A 21,256-nucleotide genomic window follows, 5' to 3' on the forward strand; every position below is an offset into this window, starting at 1 on the left:
TAAATTGTGAACTTTACTCTTCCCCATGGAAAACTAACTCAGTGTTTATACATAAAAAATGAAGTTGAGATTAAGATGATTTCCAAACCCTCTGCATGGACATGTAATACATAATACTCAAGTTCATTTAAAGTGTTTACTTCAGGAAACCTAGTCTGTAGATTGCCAAGTTTGCTTGGATGTACCATCTTAATATGGTATCTTACTTTTTGCAGCTAGAGCAGATTGCACCATGCTGTTCTTACAGTGTTACCTTAGCAGAAGACAGATCACTGTAGCGGGAGGAGCCTTTCTTGCTCCTGAGGCTTGATGAGCTGCTGCTGCTTCTTCCTTGCCTCGCACAGAGTGAGCTCGCCCTGTGGGTGTGAGTCCCACCTTTATTGGCCCCCTGGTCTTGCTCATGCCCAATAGGGGGCCTGTCCTAATCAGGCACAGGTGGACTCACAGCCATTCTTTGGCAACTCGAGGCACCTGGTTGTTCAGCTGATTTATTTCTTGATCTCTCTGGAGCACTTGTTTCTCTACAGATCACTGTCCACATAATTCGCAAAAAATACAGTAAACTAATAACATGACTATAGTCAAAACTTGTATTATGTTCTGCCTAGCATTCAGAGGTAGTAATAAGATTCACATAATCATGAATAGGAAAGAAACAAATTCAATGCACCACTCTTAATTATCAACTCCCTTCAAAAATCACTGATGTTCTGAACTTACAAGCAAACTCTAGGCTTCTTGTTAGTATTATATTCTTGTTATGGAATTATTTTAAGAACTATACAAATTCACCAAGCTAAGCAAGATCCCTGACTTTGTAAGAGGAATTTTTTAAAAGTTTTTCCTTTGAAGAGTATGTAAAAACTGTACCTAAGTTTTTCCTTTGAAGAGTATGTAAAAACTGTACCTGTACTGAACATTCCCAGCATGGATGGCTTCTGGTGGAACTCTCCATGGACAGCTTATTCTTCCTCCAGGAAGGCGTCTAAAATCAAACTGGCAGCATATTTTTGGATCTGGACCACAAGTGTGAGGAACATCATAACTATAGAAAGGCATCATATGACAAAGGATATCTGTACTGGATCCCAAATCTGGAATTAAACACATAGAGTATACAATTAAAATAAGCACTCTCAGATTTGTCAACACTAAATCAGTTCCATAGCACAACATCCAAATTGGTTTGCTTTAGCAATAGCTTAACTACTTGAACACACACCTTCAATATAATAACAGTACAGTTCTACATACTTGTAGATAAGATTCTCTGTGATATGATTTTGTGTGATAGAATACTACATGCTTCTGACACCATCTCTGCAATCCCAAATTTTTCTTTCAGTCAGTCCCATACCTAAAGTTTAACCCATCAGAAGCAAAGACCTGCACCCATTTTGTCAAGTTTCAAGCGAAAATCAGTCAAATTTTTTTGTTTCAAGAAACTTCTGTTTAAAGAAAATCTGATGTTGCCACAGAACGTAAAGAAAACCTTAAGTTTATTCATCTTGCAACCACCTAAATGCTGATTATCTAGTACTAACAACATGAAGTCATTACATGTTGAAATGAGTTATGTGGACCTATTTTGAAAAACCTTTATTTGAAGGCCAAACTAGACCATACCATATATGAGATTTACATATGTAACTATTTAGGAAAAAGGCCTGTCAACTAAGTATTCTGTATGCTGAGTGGCATACACCAACACTCAAAGAAAAATCTCTAAGTGTCAGTATCTGACTAATTTTTGCCTCCATTTTGTCTTTGCCTGTCTAAACAGTCAGACCAGCTACCACCAGTGTTCATCCTCCCGAGCTAGAAGGATGGAGAGCAGAACAACCCCATCATAATCAAGAAGTTAATGATCAGCTTCTGCATCTAGACACATAGAAATATATGGGGCCAAATGGGATGTACCCAAGAATACAGAGAGAGATGTTGGGGGAGCTCGCTAAGCCTCTCTCCACCATTTATCAACAATCCTGGTCAATAGGTGAAATCCCAGGTGACTGAAGGGTGGCCCATGTGGTGCCCACGTACAAGAAGGGCCAGAAGGAGGATCCAGAGAACTACAGGCCCATTAGCCTGACCATGGCACTGGGAAAGATCCTAGAGAGGATCATCTTGAGTGAGCTCTCCCAGCAAGTAGAGGGAAGCCAAGTGTTCAGGGCCAGCCAACATGGGCTTATAAAAGGGAGGTCTTGCTTAACCAACCTGATCTCTTTCTGTGACCATGAGGCCCACGTTCCGGATGAGGGGAAGGCTGTGGACATTGTCTACCTGGACTCTGGTAAGGCTTTTGACACTGTGTCCCACAGCATTCTCCTGAAGAAGCTAGTGAATCATGGCATAGACAAGGGTACTCTTCACTGGGTAAAAAACTGGCTGGAGAGATGTGATTACTGGGGTCCAATCTACTTGGCAGCTGGTCACCCCCAGGGCTCAGTCCTGGGGCCAGTCTTGTTTAGTATCTTCATCCATGATCTGCATGAGGAGACTGAGGGCACTCTCAGTAAGTTTGCAGATGACACAAAGCTGGGTGGGAGTGTTGATCTGCCTGAGGGTAGGAAGGCTCTGCAGAGGCACCTGGACAGGCTGGACCAATGGGCCAAGGCCACTTGTATGAGGTTCAAGAAGGCCAAGGGCTGGCTTGTGCATTTTGGTCACAACAACCTGAGGCAACCCTACAGGCTTGGGGGAGAGCAGCTGGAAAGCTCATCAGCAGAAAAGGAGCTGGGGGTGCTGGTGGGCAGCCTGCTCAACATGAACCAGCAGTGTGCCCAGGTGGCCAAGGGCGCCAACAGCATCCTGGCTTCTATCAGGAACAGCATGGCCAGCAGGAGCAGGGAAGTGATCGTGTCCCTGTACTCAGCACTGGTGAGACTGCTCCTCAAATATGGTTTGTTTTGAGCCCCTCAGTTCTGGGCCCCTCATTACAAGAAGGACACTGAGGTGCTGGAACGGGTCCAGAGGAGACAAACCAAGTTGGTGAGGGTCCCAGAAAACAAGTCATTGGAGGAATGGCTGAGGAAACTGGGCATGTTTAGCTTGGAGAAGAGGAGGCTGAGGGGAGACCTCACTGCCTTCTACAATTGCCTGAAATTAGGCTGTAGGGATGTGGGTGTTGGCCTCTTCTCCAAGGTGAATAATGACAGGACCAGAGGAAATGATCTGAGTTGTGGCAGGGGAGATTTAGATATTTGGAAGAATTTCTTTACTGAAAGAGTGGTGAGGCACTGGAACACCCTGCCCAGGCAGGTGGTTGAGTGAGGTGGTTCCTCAAGGTATTTAAGAAATGTGTAGATGTGGCACTTCAGGGCATGCTCTAGTGGTTGAGATTGTAGGGCAGTTGTTGTGGGTGGGTTGTTGAGTTTTGGGGTGGTTTTTTTTTTACTCTTTTTTGCTTGTTGAGTATGGTTGGACTCATGATCTCAAAGGTCCTTTCCAACCACAACCATTGTGATTCTGTAATTCTTTCACACTGTCATTTTTTCCTTAAGTCAAGTTTACCTGTGCAGCAGATTGCTCCCTCTGAATATCCTGCTTCCTACCATTTCAAACTAAAACCACAGTAGAACTAACAAGCACCAAAATCACCACCACCTTTCAGTATTAAGTACTAAATATGTTTGCTTGACCCTGTACCGATAAAGCAGTGGCATGTCAACTTATTTTAAAAACAAAGAGGCAAAAACCTCAACTGCATATATTAATCATAAAGATTATTGGAATGCTGATACAGTACAAAGCCAAACAAAATATTCATATAGAATATTTTAAATATTATATTTTGTTAAATATAATTTAACAGTTTGCTATGGTATAATCACTACGTTACCTGAGAAAACTTTCTTCTCTGCATTGTATAAATAATATGAAAAAAGCAATTCTATTTATTCAAAGAATTGGATTTTAGATAGTGACATAACTGCAGATTGAAACAATGAAAGTTTTTATCTATTTTTTGACTAAAGATAACATAGAAACTTCAAATACACAGAAGTCTGCTATAACAATTGCCACTAATTAATCACACCAGCTGAGAAAAACTGGTTGCTTCTGAGCTTTTCCTTGGTAAGAACATGTACAAGAAATATCTTTCCATCTTTAAAAATTCAAATATTCACTTCTGGATTTTCTTTTCATCTTCAAGAGAAATGTTTCTTCTCCTCCACTTTATTTCCACACAGTAGGAGGAAGAAATAAGTGAGAAAAGGAAAATATTATTAACACCTCATTTACTTTTTTTTATATATGTCATGGTTCAGGCCCAGCTGGCAACTAAGCACTAAGATGCTTGCTCACTCCTCTCTTCTGCTCTCCTCTGAGGAGTAGAATCAGAAGAAAAAGGTTAACCACATGATCTGAAACAAGGACAGTTAATTAAGACACCACAAGGACAGAAGAAATACTACTAACAATACCAATAAAATAATATGAAAAGCAAGTTATGCACAATGCAGTTCCTTGCCACCTGGAGCCCAATACCCAGCCTGTTCCCAAGCTGCAATCTCATTCTTTCTTTAACTGAAGTTATATAACTAACTTGAGCTTATATACTGAGCATGACACCATACAGTATTATATATTTCCTCGGCTAGTGCGGGTCAGCGATAGTGGCTGTGTCCCCTCCCAGATTCTTGTGATAAATAACTACTTCAGCTGAACTGAGGATAATACATTTTGAAGGAAAGTGGCAAGAAAAATGAAAGTGAAGCTCAAAAAGTGAAAGGAAGATCAGAGGAACAACGGCAATAGTAGAGATTTTATATTTAACCTCTTTCCAAACATACAGGTACCCACATTCCCCATTTAAAAAAGAAAAAAATCCCTGAAACTTAACCTAGATGACTGTTTTACTAACATAAACATTTAACATAACATACTGATATAAAAGGAAAACACATACCCCAGTTCTGTCTCCAAAAAAATTCTAGTGTTTTTTGCACTGCAAAATGTTTTTTAACTGAGTAATGAACTCTCTGTATAAGCATATTGGAAAATCCTGTGCGTTTCAGAAGGTAGGCCATTGTTGGTGAATGCCCAAACGGATCAACTGCCCAACCAGACTTTGGTTTTACTCCTGTTGACAAAATAAAAAGGAAGAAGGGAAAAAGTTTTACTTCTCACTCAAAGAAAGCTAAAACAATATAGTTCAAAATCAGAGCACTGCAGATAAAATTTCCAAATTAAATTTAAAAAGAAACAGTTGACCAGTAGGCCTCCTAGAACACACCCTGGAATTAATAAGCTTTAATTAAGCAGATAAACAAAAAAACAAAAGCAAAAAGAAACAAAAATTGTCTTAGAGGCAAGGCATTCTGCCTAACTACATAAAACCACTGAGATTACTGCTCTGTGTTGGTACACTGCTGTTGTACACTACTGGTGCAACTGTCTCAAATCTCTTCACATGGAATCATTATGGAACACATCCTTTTTTCCCCTTAAAGCAGTTTACAGATCTTACAATTGGAAAGAAAAACTGACACGAAATAAATGGATGGAGTTAGATCAATGATGTAAGTTTGTTGAATTTTCACTGTAATTTAAGTAACATTAAACTGTGTTGAATTTGGAACTAATTTTTATTATTATTAATTTGGTTGGAAATCCTTAGAATCAAGGTAATTAATACTGTCTCCTCTATATAGTTCATACTAGCAAACTGTGTTTGCTATATCCTACTATCATTTAACTTCAGATTCTTCAGCACAATTCCTCTGGCACATTTTTACTGTCTTACAGAAAAGAAAATCTGTAAGTAATGTACTGCACTTTTATTAGGCCTTCCTTCCCCTCCCATCTCATAATTATATCAAGCTGTATTTATGGAAATTGTAATCTAAGAAAAACAGAGCTTTTAAAAGTAATTTTGACTAGCTGGATGAAGTGAAATAAACTTATTAAAATCACTGTACTCTCTATGTCACCCCAGTCAGTAGTCCCTTGAAGTTTGAAATTTGAGGGGTTTTTTTTAATATGGACAATTCTATCTTTCGAATGAGTTCAGCGGAGTACTTCTACTACTCCATTTCATATTTACTTTATTGAAAGCCTCACTTAAGAGAACCTAGTGAAAACACAGTCTGCAGAATAAATCTGAACACATTAAAATAATACAAATTTTTAGGTCATGATAACACCTCTGTCATGATTTTTGAAAGACAGAAATGGCAATGAGAAACTGTGTCTGACACCAGAAACATCTATGTGGCAAACACATCTATTATACTAACAAAATATAACACTAGATAATGCTGATTTACAGATGCACATCTTTTGTCAATGAACACAAAATGTTGTAATATAAAATTATTTAAAATACACTTTTTAAAACACTTTTTTAAATACACTTTTTAAAATTCTCTAGATACATTTCACTGTGTACTGTACTGCAAAGAGTAATTGCAAATACTAGCCTCAATTCTGACTCAATCAATGGTCTGATTAAACGTGTAAGGAAAGCAGAGTAAAGAGAGCCTTCTATGCACTTCAGAAATACAGAAAAGCATTTTTCCAATTGACGTCATGTGATAACAGTTAAATTTTAAATCAAACTACATACCAAGGTTCTTTTCTAGCCATTGATGTCCTTCTATCAGCTGATCTATTAAAGCAAAATAATGCGCAGAGGCTTCATCAGGCATGACCCATCCTCCTGTAACTATTTCAAATTGTCCATCTTTTATTAACCTGAAAAATACATAACTTGTGTTCAGAATCTTGCATATGAATAAACACTATTAAAATCAATTTCTTAGTATCCAATAGATATTTAACAGAGACATGATGCCATAATCTGAACTGCTTGTACTACTTCCATCATTGGACTACACTTCTTCAACCAAACAGGAAAGAACTTACAAGAGTAAGAGTGTAGAGTGTAGAGTTGTGAATACTTTACCGTGTAAGTAGCTGTGTGTTTATAAAAAATACATGCACAAATGCATATCAGAAAATTTCATTTCTTAATTGTATTACAACTAAAGGAAAAGAAAAAACAAAAACCATATAAATAAGTAGCTAGTATAAACACTTATTTCTATAAATGCCAACACTTTAATGGGACTTCTAATAAAGTTTATAATCACAATCCCAGTACAATTTGAATAATATCTTCAGCATCATACATGGAAACTTGTAGTCAGCTTTTTCAGAAACTCAGTAGCTTGGTTTCACTTCTTTAATCATATATTTATTTTGTTGCTGAAAAAAAGACAAAGCCCAGAATATCAGAACTTGAGTAGCTTATTATTCTAGCAATTCTGCATTGCGAAAAGTAAAATTTCAAGTTCACAGTCCTAATACACGAAGTCTTGAAATATGCCACATGGAATGTAAGAAATAGATCAGTGTTCAAACCTTTTAATGGCATCTTTTTTTTGGCTATCTATTCCATCCCACCATTTTGAAAAGTAAGATATTTCGGACCACATAAATTTCCTCCGATTGTCTTCTTGCAGTTTTATAACCATGTTATTTAAGATATGCTGTGTCTGATCTTTGAAGTAATCATCAAATGTTTTCAGCCAACCTAAGAAAAAGAAAATATGAAACTTAAATTGCTTTAAACAGTCTTAGAGACCTGGTTTCACTCCCTGCAAAAAGTTAAGTGAAGCATTTTCCTAAGCAGCTGAACTGTACATGTCATGGGTAATTCAAAGTGCTGAAGTGTTAAAACCTCCAGAACTTTGTTTTGCAAAGTTGAGATGTTATATTTCCTAAACTTTTAAGTATATGGAATATTAGACTTCCTAATCTGATCAACAGAATATATAAGGTTTAAAAAAATCTAGAGTTTGGGGGTTTTTCTAAGTGTAAATTAAGAATTTGAAAAGGAAGATGCATAAATCTCCAAAAATACCTTCCTTCATAACTTCCACTTGGTTTCCTTAACTGTACCATCCACTAATAGATCATCTTTCCTGCCCATGCCCTATTCCCAACAAGTACCCCCAACACTCTCTAATTCTTCCTTCAATGCCTTATTTCTTCTTTCAAACCATGAAGTAGCCCATCACATTCATTCAAGTGCTTCCAAAAGAGAGACAGCATTTCAGTTCAAGGAAGTATATACAACAGAGTAACTAATGAAGAACGTAAGTGATATTTCACAATGGTCCTACACAGTATGTAACCACACAATGTGAGCATTGTATTCCAGACAAATATGAACATAGTGATTCTACTCCAATTTGCCACTTCTGTTCTGCAGAGGCACTGCCACTCTAGCACAGTGTCAGTCTGCTTAAAAGAACATACAGGACTAGACTGTTCTGGAACGAGAATACTGTTTCAAGGCAGTTATGCATATGCATAAAAAATTAGTATTAAAAATAATTTTAAGTCTAATAAGAAAATCCACGTTATTATTTAATAGAGTCTGAACAGTGGTTTAGAAAGGATAGATTATACTTTATTAGAAGGACAGAAAATAAATTATCATATTAGGTAGAAATGTAATGTGATGTAATTTGACCATATGAACATTCTTTTTCAATAAACAGGAAATTGTTAATTATATTTTGAGTACAGAGTTTTTAAACTAGGACACTAGACACTGTTGCATTCCTACTTTGGTTGCATTACTTTAAGGTTGCACTCTCCCTTTGCAAAGATCCAATCTCGATAAGGTATTCAGAAAAAAAACAAAACACCACAATTATTTAAAAAGATGGTTTTTTACTTTGGAAATGAGGAAATAAAACTATAAAACTTCAGAAGAAAAATGGTAACTCAGTATAGATATTTTTTCTTATAACCAGATGTTTAGTACCTAGAAGAATCATAACAACTGATGCAAGTTTCTCTAATATCATGCTAGCACACAAATAACAGAGGATGAACTAATACCAATTGTTTTCCTCTACTGTAATACATTTTAAAAATAAACAATTTCAGTGTATTTTTACATTGTAGCAATAAAGCAAATTTACATTGAATTATTCTTCTTTAAACATTCCTGAAAAACTTAATAAGGTAACCTATACAAAGAAGCACAGAGCTAAATGCCAAAGGAGCTGGCATAAAAATACATGATGTAGGAAGAGCAATGTTATGATTAGAGTTTGTTCTGGTTTAGTATTATTCAGTTTATTAACCTATGATTCAGATAACACTGAACTTAAGACACTTTGAAACTTCTCAAAGATACTAATAAGTACTCACAGAACTGGTTACAAGACAGCAGAAAGTCCTCTGAAATTTGTCATGCATCAGACATCTTGCACTTTAACATATTCACTTCTGAACAGAACAGAGTATTATCAGTTGGAAAGGTTCTACACCAGTTACATAATCATAGAATGGTTTGGGTGAGAAGGTACCTTAAAAGTGATCCAGTTCTAACCCCTCTGCCATGGGCAGAGACACCCTGAATTAGACCAGGTTGCTCCAAGACCCATCCAACCTGGCCTTGAACACTTCCAGTGAGGGGACATCAACGACCTCCTTGGGCAACCTGTTCCATTGTCTCACCACCAGTGTCTGTACAGCAACATTTCCCTCCAGCAAGTCAATATGGGAGGAGGCATCAGTCACCATGGGGGTGGATGGTGCAGACCCACAGACTGGAGCTTGCAGCCTTGGATCTCTGTTGAGTGCTCATTGTATCTACTCGAACCACCTCACCAGAGCTTATCAATAGTTAAAACATGTAATTAAGGACATTGTCCAAAGCCTCTCAAATGCTGACAGACTGGGGACATCAACCTCTTCTTCAGGAAGCTAGTTCCAGTGTCTGATCATCCTCTCAGTACAAAAATGTTTTTTAATGTCAAGTCTGAACCGCCCTTGTCACAGATTTTAACCACTCCCATGTGTCCTTACTGGATACCAGGGACAAGAGCTCAGGACCTCCCTATCTACTTCCTCTCCTCAGGAAGCTGGAGAACAATGATGCTATCTCTCTATCTCCTTTTCTCCAAAGCAAACAAACCCAAAGCCCTCAGCCACTCCTCACAGGACATGCCTTCCAGCCCTCCCACCAACTGACTCACCTCCTCTGGACACATTCAAGGACCTTGATATCCTTCTTAAATTGTGGGCCCAGAACTGCACACAGTATTCAAGATGAGGCTGAACCAACAGTGAATACCACAGGACAATCCCCTCTCTTGACCAGCTAGTATGATGTTGCTGACATGCTGCGTTTGATGCCCCCCAGGACATGGTTTATCCTTGTCATGATTAAAATTGCAGTTACCAAAACTAAGTATGCTAACATCAGCAAATTAACACTTGTCAGTTTAAATATATTTGTCTATAAAAATGCAAGCAAGAGAAAAAATACTGTCTTTAATGTCATTATGCTTTGACTTAATAGGTTTTCAGCCAGCTACTTTCATTTGCTAACAGCACATGGCATAGCAGTACAGTGTACACAGAGATACGTTGCTTGCTTTTTGATTGCCTCATTTATTTGTATCCTCGGAACAGTAGAAACTTGATTTTTTTTTCACTCTACACATATTAATCATCATGTAGTTGACCGAGTTTTAACTGTTTTCCTCACTCTGTTAATGTAAATTTTCTGAGGTCAACAGCAGACTCAAAAAACCATGCCCAAATGTGAGTGAAATATATTGCTATGCAGAAATTCCTGAAGCATTTCATTAACTGATTTACCAGATATTGCTGTCTACACTTTCCAGTCCAATTTCCTTCTCGATGATCTGTCAGCTGCTTGCACTAGAGAAAGGTATTCTTGAGTCTTAGTACAGTTAAATGCAGTTGTAGGCATAAAAGCACAGTTTCAGGACAAAATCAGAATAGAAGTTTTTTATAGAATTTTTTTTAGCATATTAAAAAAGTAGCCTTATTAATAAAAGCACTGCACAATTTGATCATGACAAGAACTACAAATCAACTTTGAAAATATTAAATCATTACTACACCAAGAGTGTTTGAGCACTGCTTACATGTATCTGCTAGACTGTTAGGTAGGGGTTTTGTGGCATGGGTACTTCTTTTGTCTTTTGGTTTTATTAGCTGTTGAAATAAAATAAAAAAAGACTTTTAAGTTGCTTACTATCAGAATAATCCTCCAGTTGTCCCGAAAGTGGGGTCCATCCCCCACTGTGCAATAAGCTGAATCTCACACACAGTCAAGATATTAACTTTAATATCCAGTTCTGCACAGAAAAGGAAGCATGCTGGTATTCTCCAAAGCTATCTCAGCTTCCAGAAACAGAAGGGCTACTTTTATACAAAGAAACATACAGGATTACTTTATGTTTAATTGTATTCCATCACTTGTACACATGATTGGTTAACTAGTTCTTAGTTTCCATTTAAATAGACACTGATTTAAAATGTCACCACACATGCACAAAGAGTGAGGGGCTTTTTATAAGCAGGGGTCCCTCCAGCCTATAGGTGGGTATTTCAATATGCTAATAATACACTAATATGTTAATAGTATGTTTATACACAAGTCCAATTAGTCAGTATTTTCTTCCTCATGCTCAAGGCTATGACTAAAATAAGTTGTACGGAGTACTTCTTTCCTTCCATCTGTCTTGAAGGCCTGTTCTTCAAGTACAGGTTGCTGACTTATTGGGATATGTTTTTCACTAATTCTTCCTGTTTCATTGTTATGTAAGCTCTGTTTTTATTCTACATCTCTTTGTTCCCTTTGATGATTTTCTCCAAAACTTTTTTTATTTCAATTAATAACTGACATCCCTGTGCTTGAGAGGAAACATTCTTAAAAAAAGATTTCTAATTTCTCATGAAACCTCTTTTAATGAAGACTGAGACCTTGTCCTGTGTCTGGAATACTGTCACTTGTTACATTAACACATTTTTTGGGGAGAAGTTTGCATCCCATTTACTTTATAGCAGTTAATAGTTAATTCCACTAAGTCTTAAATTCACATATCAATGCTGCTTCTTGCAAACTAAACTTGCATAATTTATAAATTTTACGTCAGAATCCAACAAAACCATTAAATGTCAGCTAGGATTATACAGCTTTCCAGAAACTAGAAAGAATCTCTTCACAACAAAGACAAAGGAAAAAGAAACAAAAAAACCCTCTCCCACTTGAAGTCTCCTACCACCTCATTTGCAACCATAGAAATACTAAGAAGTTAGACAGGAATTAAACTCATTTAATTCATTATGTCAAAAAAACAATTGTTAGCTGCCCAATTTCCCATCCTCATTCTAGATCTCATCCTCCTCTACAGCAGAAAAACTAGGCGTTCACCATTCAGCATGTATTTTTCATTCTTTACAAAGCTTTCATAATTCTTTTTTTAAGAAAACACTATATACTCTTGCTGTTTATAAAAAGGAAAACAAGTCCTAAACAAACAGTGGTGACTGATTTTTTTTTTTCATGTCCCTATTAAAACACAACAAGAACATATCAGTGAGCTTCCAATTTACAGTTCCAAACATTTACAGGTAAAGTTTTTAAGAAATCAGAACAGACAATAGAATCAAACTTTTATGCTGAAGTTTTCTTTTATCTTAACACTGCTGCAATTAGCTTCAAAGTGCTATGCAGAGTTCCTCCTGGGAAATGGAGATTGTCTTAAATAATAAAAAAGAGTTGATGAGAGTGCTAGTAGTAAGGTAAAGTTATCAATGTTACAGGTAATTCATGAAGTGTTAAAAAGTAGTATACAGACCTGACATATAGATCTGCATACAGATATGCACATTCACTTTTACATTCATGTTTGCTTAGGTAGAAATTGAGGGTGGGTAGAAAGGGGAGAAAAAATCTATTTTAGTCTCACAGAACCACAGAATTGAGCATGGAAAAGACCTCTGAGACCATCAAGTCCAGTCTATAAGCTAACACCATCACATTGTCTTTTCAATTCCATTTAAGTGCTCCTTGTACCAGGCTTGTAGTAACCACATTTATCCATACTCTGATCCAGTACATACATACACTACTAAGTTTCTAAGTCTCAATTCTTAAATAATTTAATGAGAAGACATTACTAAAATCATCACAGTTAACAGAGCAATAAAAGCTACAGGTGTCTTTCAACCGCTTGGGTAAAAGCTTAACTTCCATCTTTCAAGTCCAGTTGCACTGGTTGACAGTATCACTGTCCCCGAGCTAGATTCTCCCCTCTGGAGTTCAGCTGCCTAATCCACTTCAGGCATGCACATTAAAGTACTGCTGAAGCACGTGAGAGCTAACATAAGAGCTTGGCCACAACAGCAGGTTATACAATTGCCCCAGAAAGAAATGCCACCCATCTGCAATGGCTATAGCCTCACACAACACAGCTATACATAAACTGAGCATCTCTCTGTGGTTTAAGATTAATTTCACCCAGTCCCCCTCCAAATCAGGCATGCTACTAAGCTACTCATATCTTCACCAGCTGCCAGCGAGTCTGATCAAAAGTGAGGAGAAACCATTCTTGTATATGATTTCCCAGTAAAAGGGAAATATATTAGCTGCAGGTAGGAGAAGCATAGAGATCACAAATTTGTAAGTCCTGTTTGAAGCAAGTAACCCAGATTTATCAACTTGAAGTGTTTCAGAGCATTAGCACTCCTAAAAAAGAACTTGGAACATAAGAACACTCTTCCCCATGGTTTCAGTTTCAAGGCAGCTTCTGCTTCAAGGTCGACTTTCAGCTACAGATTCTTACCAGCATAACTCATTATGTGAAATGTTAGAGCCTCAGATGAGAAAATATAAAATGTAGTAAGAATTTCAAGCTTCTGCAGCTAATAAAATCATATCTTTACTGACCCCATTTATTAGTAAAGAGTTCCACATACGTTGTTACACTATAAATTCATGATGCCTTAAGCTTTTTTGCCAGAAGGCATTTCCTTTGCTCTATGACTTTTGATCTTCTGTAAGAATAACAGCTATATTAGCTATTTTATATATATACACACACATATATATAGCTATAATATATATAGCTATGCAAAAGACTTCTGATCTGTTACAGAAATTTCTCCTTCTTTCAAGTGCTTAAGATGCTGTTTCATACTGCAGAAAATTCCACAGAAACGTCTTCAGCAAAAGCAGTACTGTCAGATTTCTGTGACACCACCCTTTGTAAATGCAATCAATAACCAGTCTAGCACAATCAACTTTGGTGATTAAACAGTTCACATTTACCATGATTAATTCTCATCTTAAGTCTACTTGCTATCAACTGATCAGCCTGAACAAGCTGAGAGATATTTGACTGTATGCATCAGGAGACACTGATTTCTTGATTGTAGTCACTTGTGGTGGGAGGAACTTAATTATTAATGAGGAAGACTTTAAGAACCAAAATTAGACATCAGTAAGAAAGTCAGATATCAAAGGTGAGTAACAACACCAATTAAGACTTCAGCAAGTCCTTGGCAACAGCCTATAGAAGAAAAAAGTTGCAACAGACCGATTAGAGGCAGCTCTTGTAACTTCAAAGAATTCTTCCTTCTTACTATTGAGAAGGAAGCTACAGACAGCACTTCTGAGAGCTTGAAGAAGCACCTTATTACAGTTTTAATTACTGACTCCCTCTAAGATACATAACTGAATCTATGGGCCCTGATGGGAAGCACCCAAGAGTGTTATCACCCTACCACTCTCCATCATTTTCAAAAGATCATGGCAAGCAGGATCCAGTCTTCAAAAAGGCAAGAAGAAGATCCAAGCAATTACAGACCACACCTCCATCCCAGGAAAAATGATGGAGTGGCTTGTTCTGGAGGTCATCTCAAAGCATATGGAAGAGAAGAAGGTTATTAGGAGTAGTCAGCAGGGATTTACCAAGAGGAAGTCATGCTTGACTCATCTGACTTAACTGGTGGGTAGATGCAGGGTAACCAGAAGATGTAGACTACCTTGACCTCAGCAAGGCTTTTGACACAGTCTCCCATAACATCCTTGGGAGCAAGCTCAGGAAATATGGGACAGAAGAGTCCACAGGGAGATGGATTAAAAACTGGCTACACAACAGAGCCCAAAGAGAGGTGATGAATGGTGCAGACTCCAGCTGGAGACCTGTGAGTAGTGGAGTCCTCCAGGATCAGTGCTGGATACAGCCCTATTCAACATGTTTATCAATGACCTTGACGATGGGATAGAGTGTCTTCTCAGCAAGTTTGTTGGTGACACAAAACTGAGAGGAGTGGCTGAAAAACCAGGAGGCTGTGCTGCCATTCAGAGGGACCTGTACAGGCTGGAGAGTTGGGCAAGGAGAAATTTAATGAATTACAACAAGGGCAAGTGTAGAGTCTTAAATCTGGAAAAGAACAACCCCAGGTACCAGTGCAGGTTGGAGACTGAGCTGTTGGAGAGCAGCATAGAGCAAGGGGACCTGGCGATGACCATAAGCCAGCAATGTGCCCTTGGGGCTAAGAAGGCCAATGGCATCCTGGGGTGCATTACAAGATTAGAAGAAGGGTGGCTGGTAGGTCGAGAGAGGTTGTCCTCCCTCTCTGCTCTGGCCTAGTGAGGCCTCATGTGGAATATTGTGTCCAGTTCTGGGCCCTTCAGTTCCAGAAGGACAGCAAACTACTTGAATGAGTCCAGTGCAGAGCCTTCAAGATAATTGAGGGAGTGGAACATCTCCCTTACAAGGAAAGGCTGAGGGAGCTGGGTCTCGTCAGCTTGGAGAAGAGGAGAATCAGGGGCAACCTCATTACTGTTTATAAATATGTGAAGTGAGAGAGCCAGGAGGACAGTGCCAGGATCTTCTCAATTATGCCCAATCACAGGACAAGAGATAGGAGCTTGAACATAGGAGTTTCCATGTAAGCCCAAGGAGAATTTTTTTCCTTGTGAGGGTGACAGAGCACTGGAACAGGCTGCCCAGGGAGGTTGTGGATTCTCCTTCTCTGGCAACATTCAAAACCCACCTGGATGTGTTTGTACATGACCTCCTGTGGGTGACCCTGTTCTGTCAGGAGGGTTGGACTTGATTATCTTTAGAGGTCTCTTCCAACCCCTAACTTACTGTGATTCTGTGAACGCTAGTAAAAACCCATCTCTGAAACAAAGTGCCCACACCCCTATCTCTGGAAGAGGGCAAAATCTATCAGAATAAACTTCAATAAACAGAGCTGTCAAGAGAACCAAGAGACATCTTTCAGATGTAAAATTAAGGAATAGACAGACACATCACAAACATACTTCACATGTAGGTAGAAAATTCCTACCTCACTCAGATTTACAGTACTTTAAATAACAAATTAAACTGTTGGAGAGATACACAGTAGTACAGTTTGAAATCAGCAAAACTGTGGCTTTACCCAGAAACAAGAAGTTTCACCAGGTCCTCATGCTGGGCGTACATGTGCAATGAGAATACTACAGCACTATTATTTCATGCTTTTTGCTGTATTTTACAGTAATTTCAAAATTAAGTCACAATTCTCCATTTTAAATCCAGACTTTATATTACCCCACTGTAGGTCAGGGGTGTGCACAAAACAGTAAAGAAAGAGTAAAGAAATAAAGAAGCCTTTAAATTTTTTCATTGTCACATCTTGCAAAAAGCACATTTCTTTAATATAGGTTGAGGGTTAAATACCAGGAACAAGTCTCAAAAGTCAAAATACAAACAGGGTACCTTTAATCTATCAATAAAGTGACTGTGTCACCTGCAGAATAAACACAGAAATCCATTTTACCTTCCAATATCAACACTGAACTTTTAACTCTAGTTAATAAATAAGTAAAACTTTTATCATAACCATTGTCACTTGAAATAAATGGAACTTCAACTATGCACCTACCTAACTGCCTTGCTAGATTTAAAGCTAAAATATTAAGCAGTATGCTTTAAAAACCTCTCCAAGTCTTCATAGAAATGACAATATATTTCTTAATTCAAAATCCTCCAGATACCAAAACTGATACAGTTAAAATATTACCTGGATCGTTATGTGAGTGAGGCACAACGAAAACTTGAAGTGGTTCACTGTCCCATTCATTTTCATTGTATGTGATTTCAAATCCTTGTTTCCACACACCACCATCTGGATTGTCGAATGTAAGAAAGTCATAGACATCTAACATCTAAAAAAAGAGTAAAAGGCACATAGAAAATGAATTCACAAAAACAGGTCTGCTGTTAAAACCTAAACCTGTTTTCATAAAAAATGGACCAGATTGTTCATTACACTGGGAGAGGGGTAAAGTGTCAAATGAATAGAAAACTGACAGATGACAGCAAGTCTCAAGTCACACTCGTACGCCCAAGACCCTGTTCCAATTGAATAGCAAATTACTAGACAAAAATTGGAGTATGTGCCTTAAGTCACCAAAATCAAGATGGCTCATTAGCACTGGGGCAGGAAGGTAGGCAGATAATTATACAGAGTAGCACAACATATTAAGTAGGGGAATGCAGAAGATGTGGTAACCAAGCATTAAGAACAGATGACAACATGAAAGGCAGAAATCAAACACACAAGAGGGAACTGAAAGAAGCTACCACAGAAAAAGATATTCATAACTATAGCCAAATGCTTTAACAAAACTTTTATATATTTACTGTTGCCCAGTACACTAATGATACAAGGAAGGACATATTTCACTTTTCAATTCAAATAAGGTATAAAGCAACTATACAGCTACTTCAAGAAGTTTGTATGAAATACAGATACCAGTCAATAACTTCAAAGAGAAACTTCTGATATGAGTTTAGAAAAAAGTTACCATTCCCAAAATTAATTGAACTTCACTTTATTTCTAACCCCATGATAGAATACAATTGTAAACTTGAAAAAACTTTCTTTCACAAAAATAGGTTGCAGGAGTCATTTACTCCATGAATACCACAAGAGTTCTAGCTTTGGAGTGTTCAGCTCATTTCCATTCTGCTATGAAAATTAAGAAAAATACAGGTATCTGAATGAAACATCTGACTAAGGTTAAGGTGTCATGAAGGGTTGACCCTGGCTGGCTGCCAAACCCAGCTGCTATCTCTCTCCAGGTCCTCAACAGGACAAGAAGAAAAACTAGATAAAAAGCTCACAGGTCAAGACAAAAACAGGGCAACCACTTAACAATTACTTTAACAGACACAACAGACCCAGCCTGGAGAACATTAAATTAGTTTCTTGCTAAATGAAAAAGAGCTGGCTAGTGAGAAACAAAGACAAAACTAAAATACCTTCTCCTGACCCCTTCTCTAGCCTGCTTCAGCTTCACTTGTTCATTCCCAATTTCTCTATGGCTCCTACCCCAAGATGGGTGTAAGGGTTGCATTCAGTTTACAATGGTTCCTCTCAACCATTCCTTCCTCCTCGCACTTTTTGTCAGCTTAAGCATGGAGTCCCCTTCCACAAGCTACAGTCCTTCATGAACTGCTCCATCTTGGGACCTTCTCCACAGGCTACCATCCTCCATCCTTCAGGAACACCTCCAGCTTGGATTCCCCAGGGACCAGTTCATTCTGAAAATATCTAGCCACTCCAGCATGGAGTCATCCATGGGCTGCAGGGAAATAGTTGCTTCATGATGGTCTCCTCCAGTGGCTTTAGGGGAGAACCCTTTCTTCTTCAGTGACCTTGGTGTTTACAGGGTTGTTTCTCCCTCTTTTTTTTTTTTTTTTTTTTTCCCTCTGCTTATACACCACTGATAGGACTTTCCCTCTTCTTAAAACACATTCTCCCAGAGGTGCCACCACTCATGCTGATGGAAGTTTGACTGAATCCTGTGGCTGGTCTGTTTTGGAGCTGGCTTGAACAGCTGTGTCCAGCACACGGCAGCACTGGCTTTTCCTGAGACACCATCCCTGGAAACCCCCAGCTGCCAACACCTGGGCACCTGAAACCAGTACCTTACCCCCTCACCTCTGTAAAACACATATTTAAGAACAATCAATAAAACACACATTTATCAACACTTCTTACAAACTTCAGATATGTCTACAAAAAAATATTCCCACACCAAGGTCAAAATTGCATAGCACTGAAAAAGTGGAAATTACTCACACAATAAATTTCAACCCCTTATCCCTATTAAAACAGCAAAAGAATCCCCACAATTATTTCACAGGAACAATGCCCAATCCAAGTTTTGGGCACTACCACTCCCAGTTACACATTCCTCAGGTCCCAGGTTGGATGCCAAAAAGGACTGCTGGGCTACCAGACACCAGCCGAGCCAAGATCAACCCATCACAAGCCTTTAGTTTAAAATTAAGTAGTAATATCAGATCAGAATGCAAATCACTGTAATCCCAGAACCATCAGAGCCTCAACTGGGCCTACAATATTGACCTTGAAGGTTTAGGACCTAATAGGGTTTACACCGAAATTAGCCTAATACTGTACTTCCTTGTATTTTTAAAATATGAGCTTGAGAAACAATTTTTTCTGTGAAATGCAGACTTCTGAAGAAAATTAAATGCATATGCTGTAAATTTGCCAGTTATTAACTAGTGACCTTAAGACTGATAAAATCTTGACATTTCAACCATGAAAACATACTTGTTTAAAAACATACTTGTTTCCACAATTTGTGGAAATGCCGACATTGCTATTCTTCCCATAGATAAGAGTCTGAATTTCACAGGCAACTTCCTGCAGTCTGCAAGATACCAATTTTTATTGTTCATAACATACATAATTTTTCCCTTAATATCTGTCACCTTGCAGCTACCTTAAACCATGCTGCCAGGATGATGAGCTCAAAAGCTGGAAACTGCAATTCAGTAAACAGATTTTGGAATCTTAGCTGTTGTCAGAAATAACTGGCTCAATTACATGACCAAACATCTCAAGAGACTTGCTATCTGCCTGAAGCCTGGATCCACAATGCTACAGAAAAGCTGTTGAAGTGTGTCCAACTTCCATTCTACTGCTCCTTGTTGTTTTTCCACATGTGTTCTGTGACAATGCCAGTGGCAACTCAGCCTGCATGGAAAGTGACTACAGAGCTCTGGGAGTAGCAATCGAAGTCACAAGTGCTTGGGTTGTATCTTCAGTCACATCAGTGAGGGGTGAAGGTGCGACAAGACACAGAAAGTCAAGGTCAATAATTGGCCTCAGAGCTGATGTTAGCAACAGGTTTTGGGTGTCTAAGACCATGGGATCCTGTTACATGGATCAGTATCTGAGTAGGACAGTTGAGATCCAGCTCACTAAGTAGTGCAACGGTACCTTTGCCAGGAGAATGGCTGACCTGTTAAGGAAAGCTTTCAGCTAGCAATAAAGAGAGAGGGAGAGATTCATCAACAGCCCTCTGAAGGAGTGACAGACAGGGGTGATGTGACATGAAAGGCTTAAAAAAATATACTTTTTTTCCAAAAATCAATGAAACAAGGCTTAAGCAGGGTAACCAGCAGCATTTGATATAAGCAAGGAAGTGCCTTATAGGCACAAAATCCCTTCTGGGAAACCAGCATGAAGAGGTGCCTCTCAAAGTACACTAGCGCAAATACCACGAGGAATAAACAGGATGAGTTAGTGACTCACGTGCAGTTGCAACCTTATGATCCTGTCAGAATCATGGAGACATTGTGGAACAACTCTAACAACTGTAAAGTTGTAACAGAAGAGTCTGAGATTTTGAGGAACAACAGGTCAGGAATACAAGGAGAGAGAGCTGGCCTGAATGTGAGAGAGGACCCAGTGCGCATGGAGCTCTGCCAGTGGATGATGGATGAGAGGCTGAGAACTTCTGGATAAAGATAAAAAAATCAGACCACTATGGTGATACTGTAGCCAATGTCTGCTACGGGCCATCTCACCAGAAATAACAAATGAATGAGGCATTCCACACACAGACAGCACCAGCCTTACATTTTCAAGACCTCATGGGGAATTTCGAACACACTGTTACGTGCTGGAGGGATAACACGCCAGGGCATAAGCATTCCAGGAGGCTCCTGGAGTGCAATGATAACATCCTGACCCAAGTGACAGAGAAGCCAGTGAGGAGAGGTGCTCTGCTGGACCTCCTATTTGCCAGTGATGAGGGGGGTTTTGGAGCTGTGAAGGTCAAAGGCAGCTTTGCATGGACCATGAGATGCTGGAATCAAGAGTCAAAGAAATGAGAAAGGCAAAAAGCAAGATTACATCACTGGACTTCAGAAGAACAGACTTTGGCCTCTTTGCATAGGAGAGTCCCATAGGATAACATAGTAGAGGAAAAAGGGAGCCAAAAACACTGGTTAATATTCCAAGGATTAATTCATCCAAACTCAAGAGAAGTCCATCCCAACAAGTAGGGAGTCAAGGGAAAAAAAAAACCAGAAGGCCTGCACTGATGAACAAGGAACTACTGGCAACACTTGAACACCAAAAGGAAGCC

At 38.7% G+C, this 21,256-nt stretch overlaps 1 protein-coding gene across 1 annotated transcript in view; it reads right to left on the bottom strand.

Annotated features, from left to right (window-relative positions):
* MAN2A1 (mannosidase alpha class 2A member 1) overlaps positions 1-21,256 on the bottom strand; it is a 101,319-nt gene that overhangs the window by 59,539 nt on the left and 20,524 nt on the right. The window contains exons 3-7 of the mRNA XM_030467652.1: positions 16,867-17,011; positions 7,369-7,540; positions 6,572-6,699; positions 4,913-5,086; positions 908-1,094 (exon numbers count right to left, since the gene is read on the bottom strand). Coding sequence (XP_030323512.1) covers positions 908-1,094; positions 4,913-5,086; positions 6,572-6,699; positions 7,369-7,540; positions 16,867-17,011 — 806 coding nt within the window. The remainder of the gene's footprint in view (positions 1-907; positions 1,095-4,912; positions 5,087-6,571; positions 6,700-7,368; positions 7,541-16,866; positions 17,012-21,256) is intronic.

The sequence above is a fragment of the Calypte anna genome, chromosome Z (genome assembly GCF_003957555.1).
Source record: "Calypte anna isolate BGI_N300 chromosome Z, bCalAnn1_v1.p, whole genome shotgun sequence".
Classification (NCBI taxonomy): Eukaryota; Metazoa; Chordata; class Aves; order Apodiformes; family Trochilidae; genus Calypte; species Calypte anna.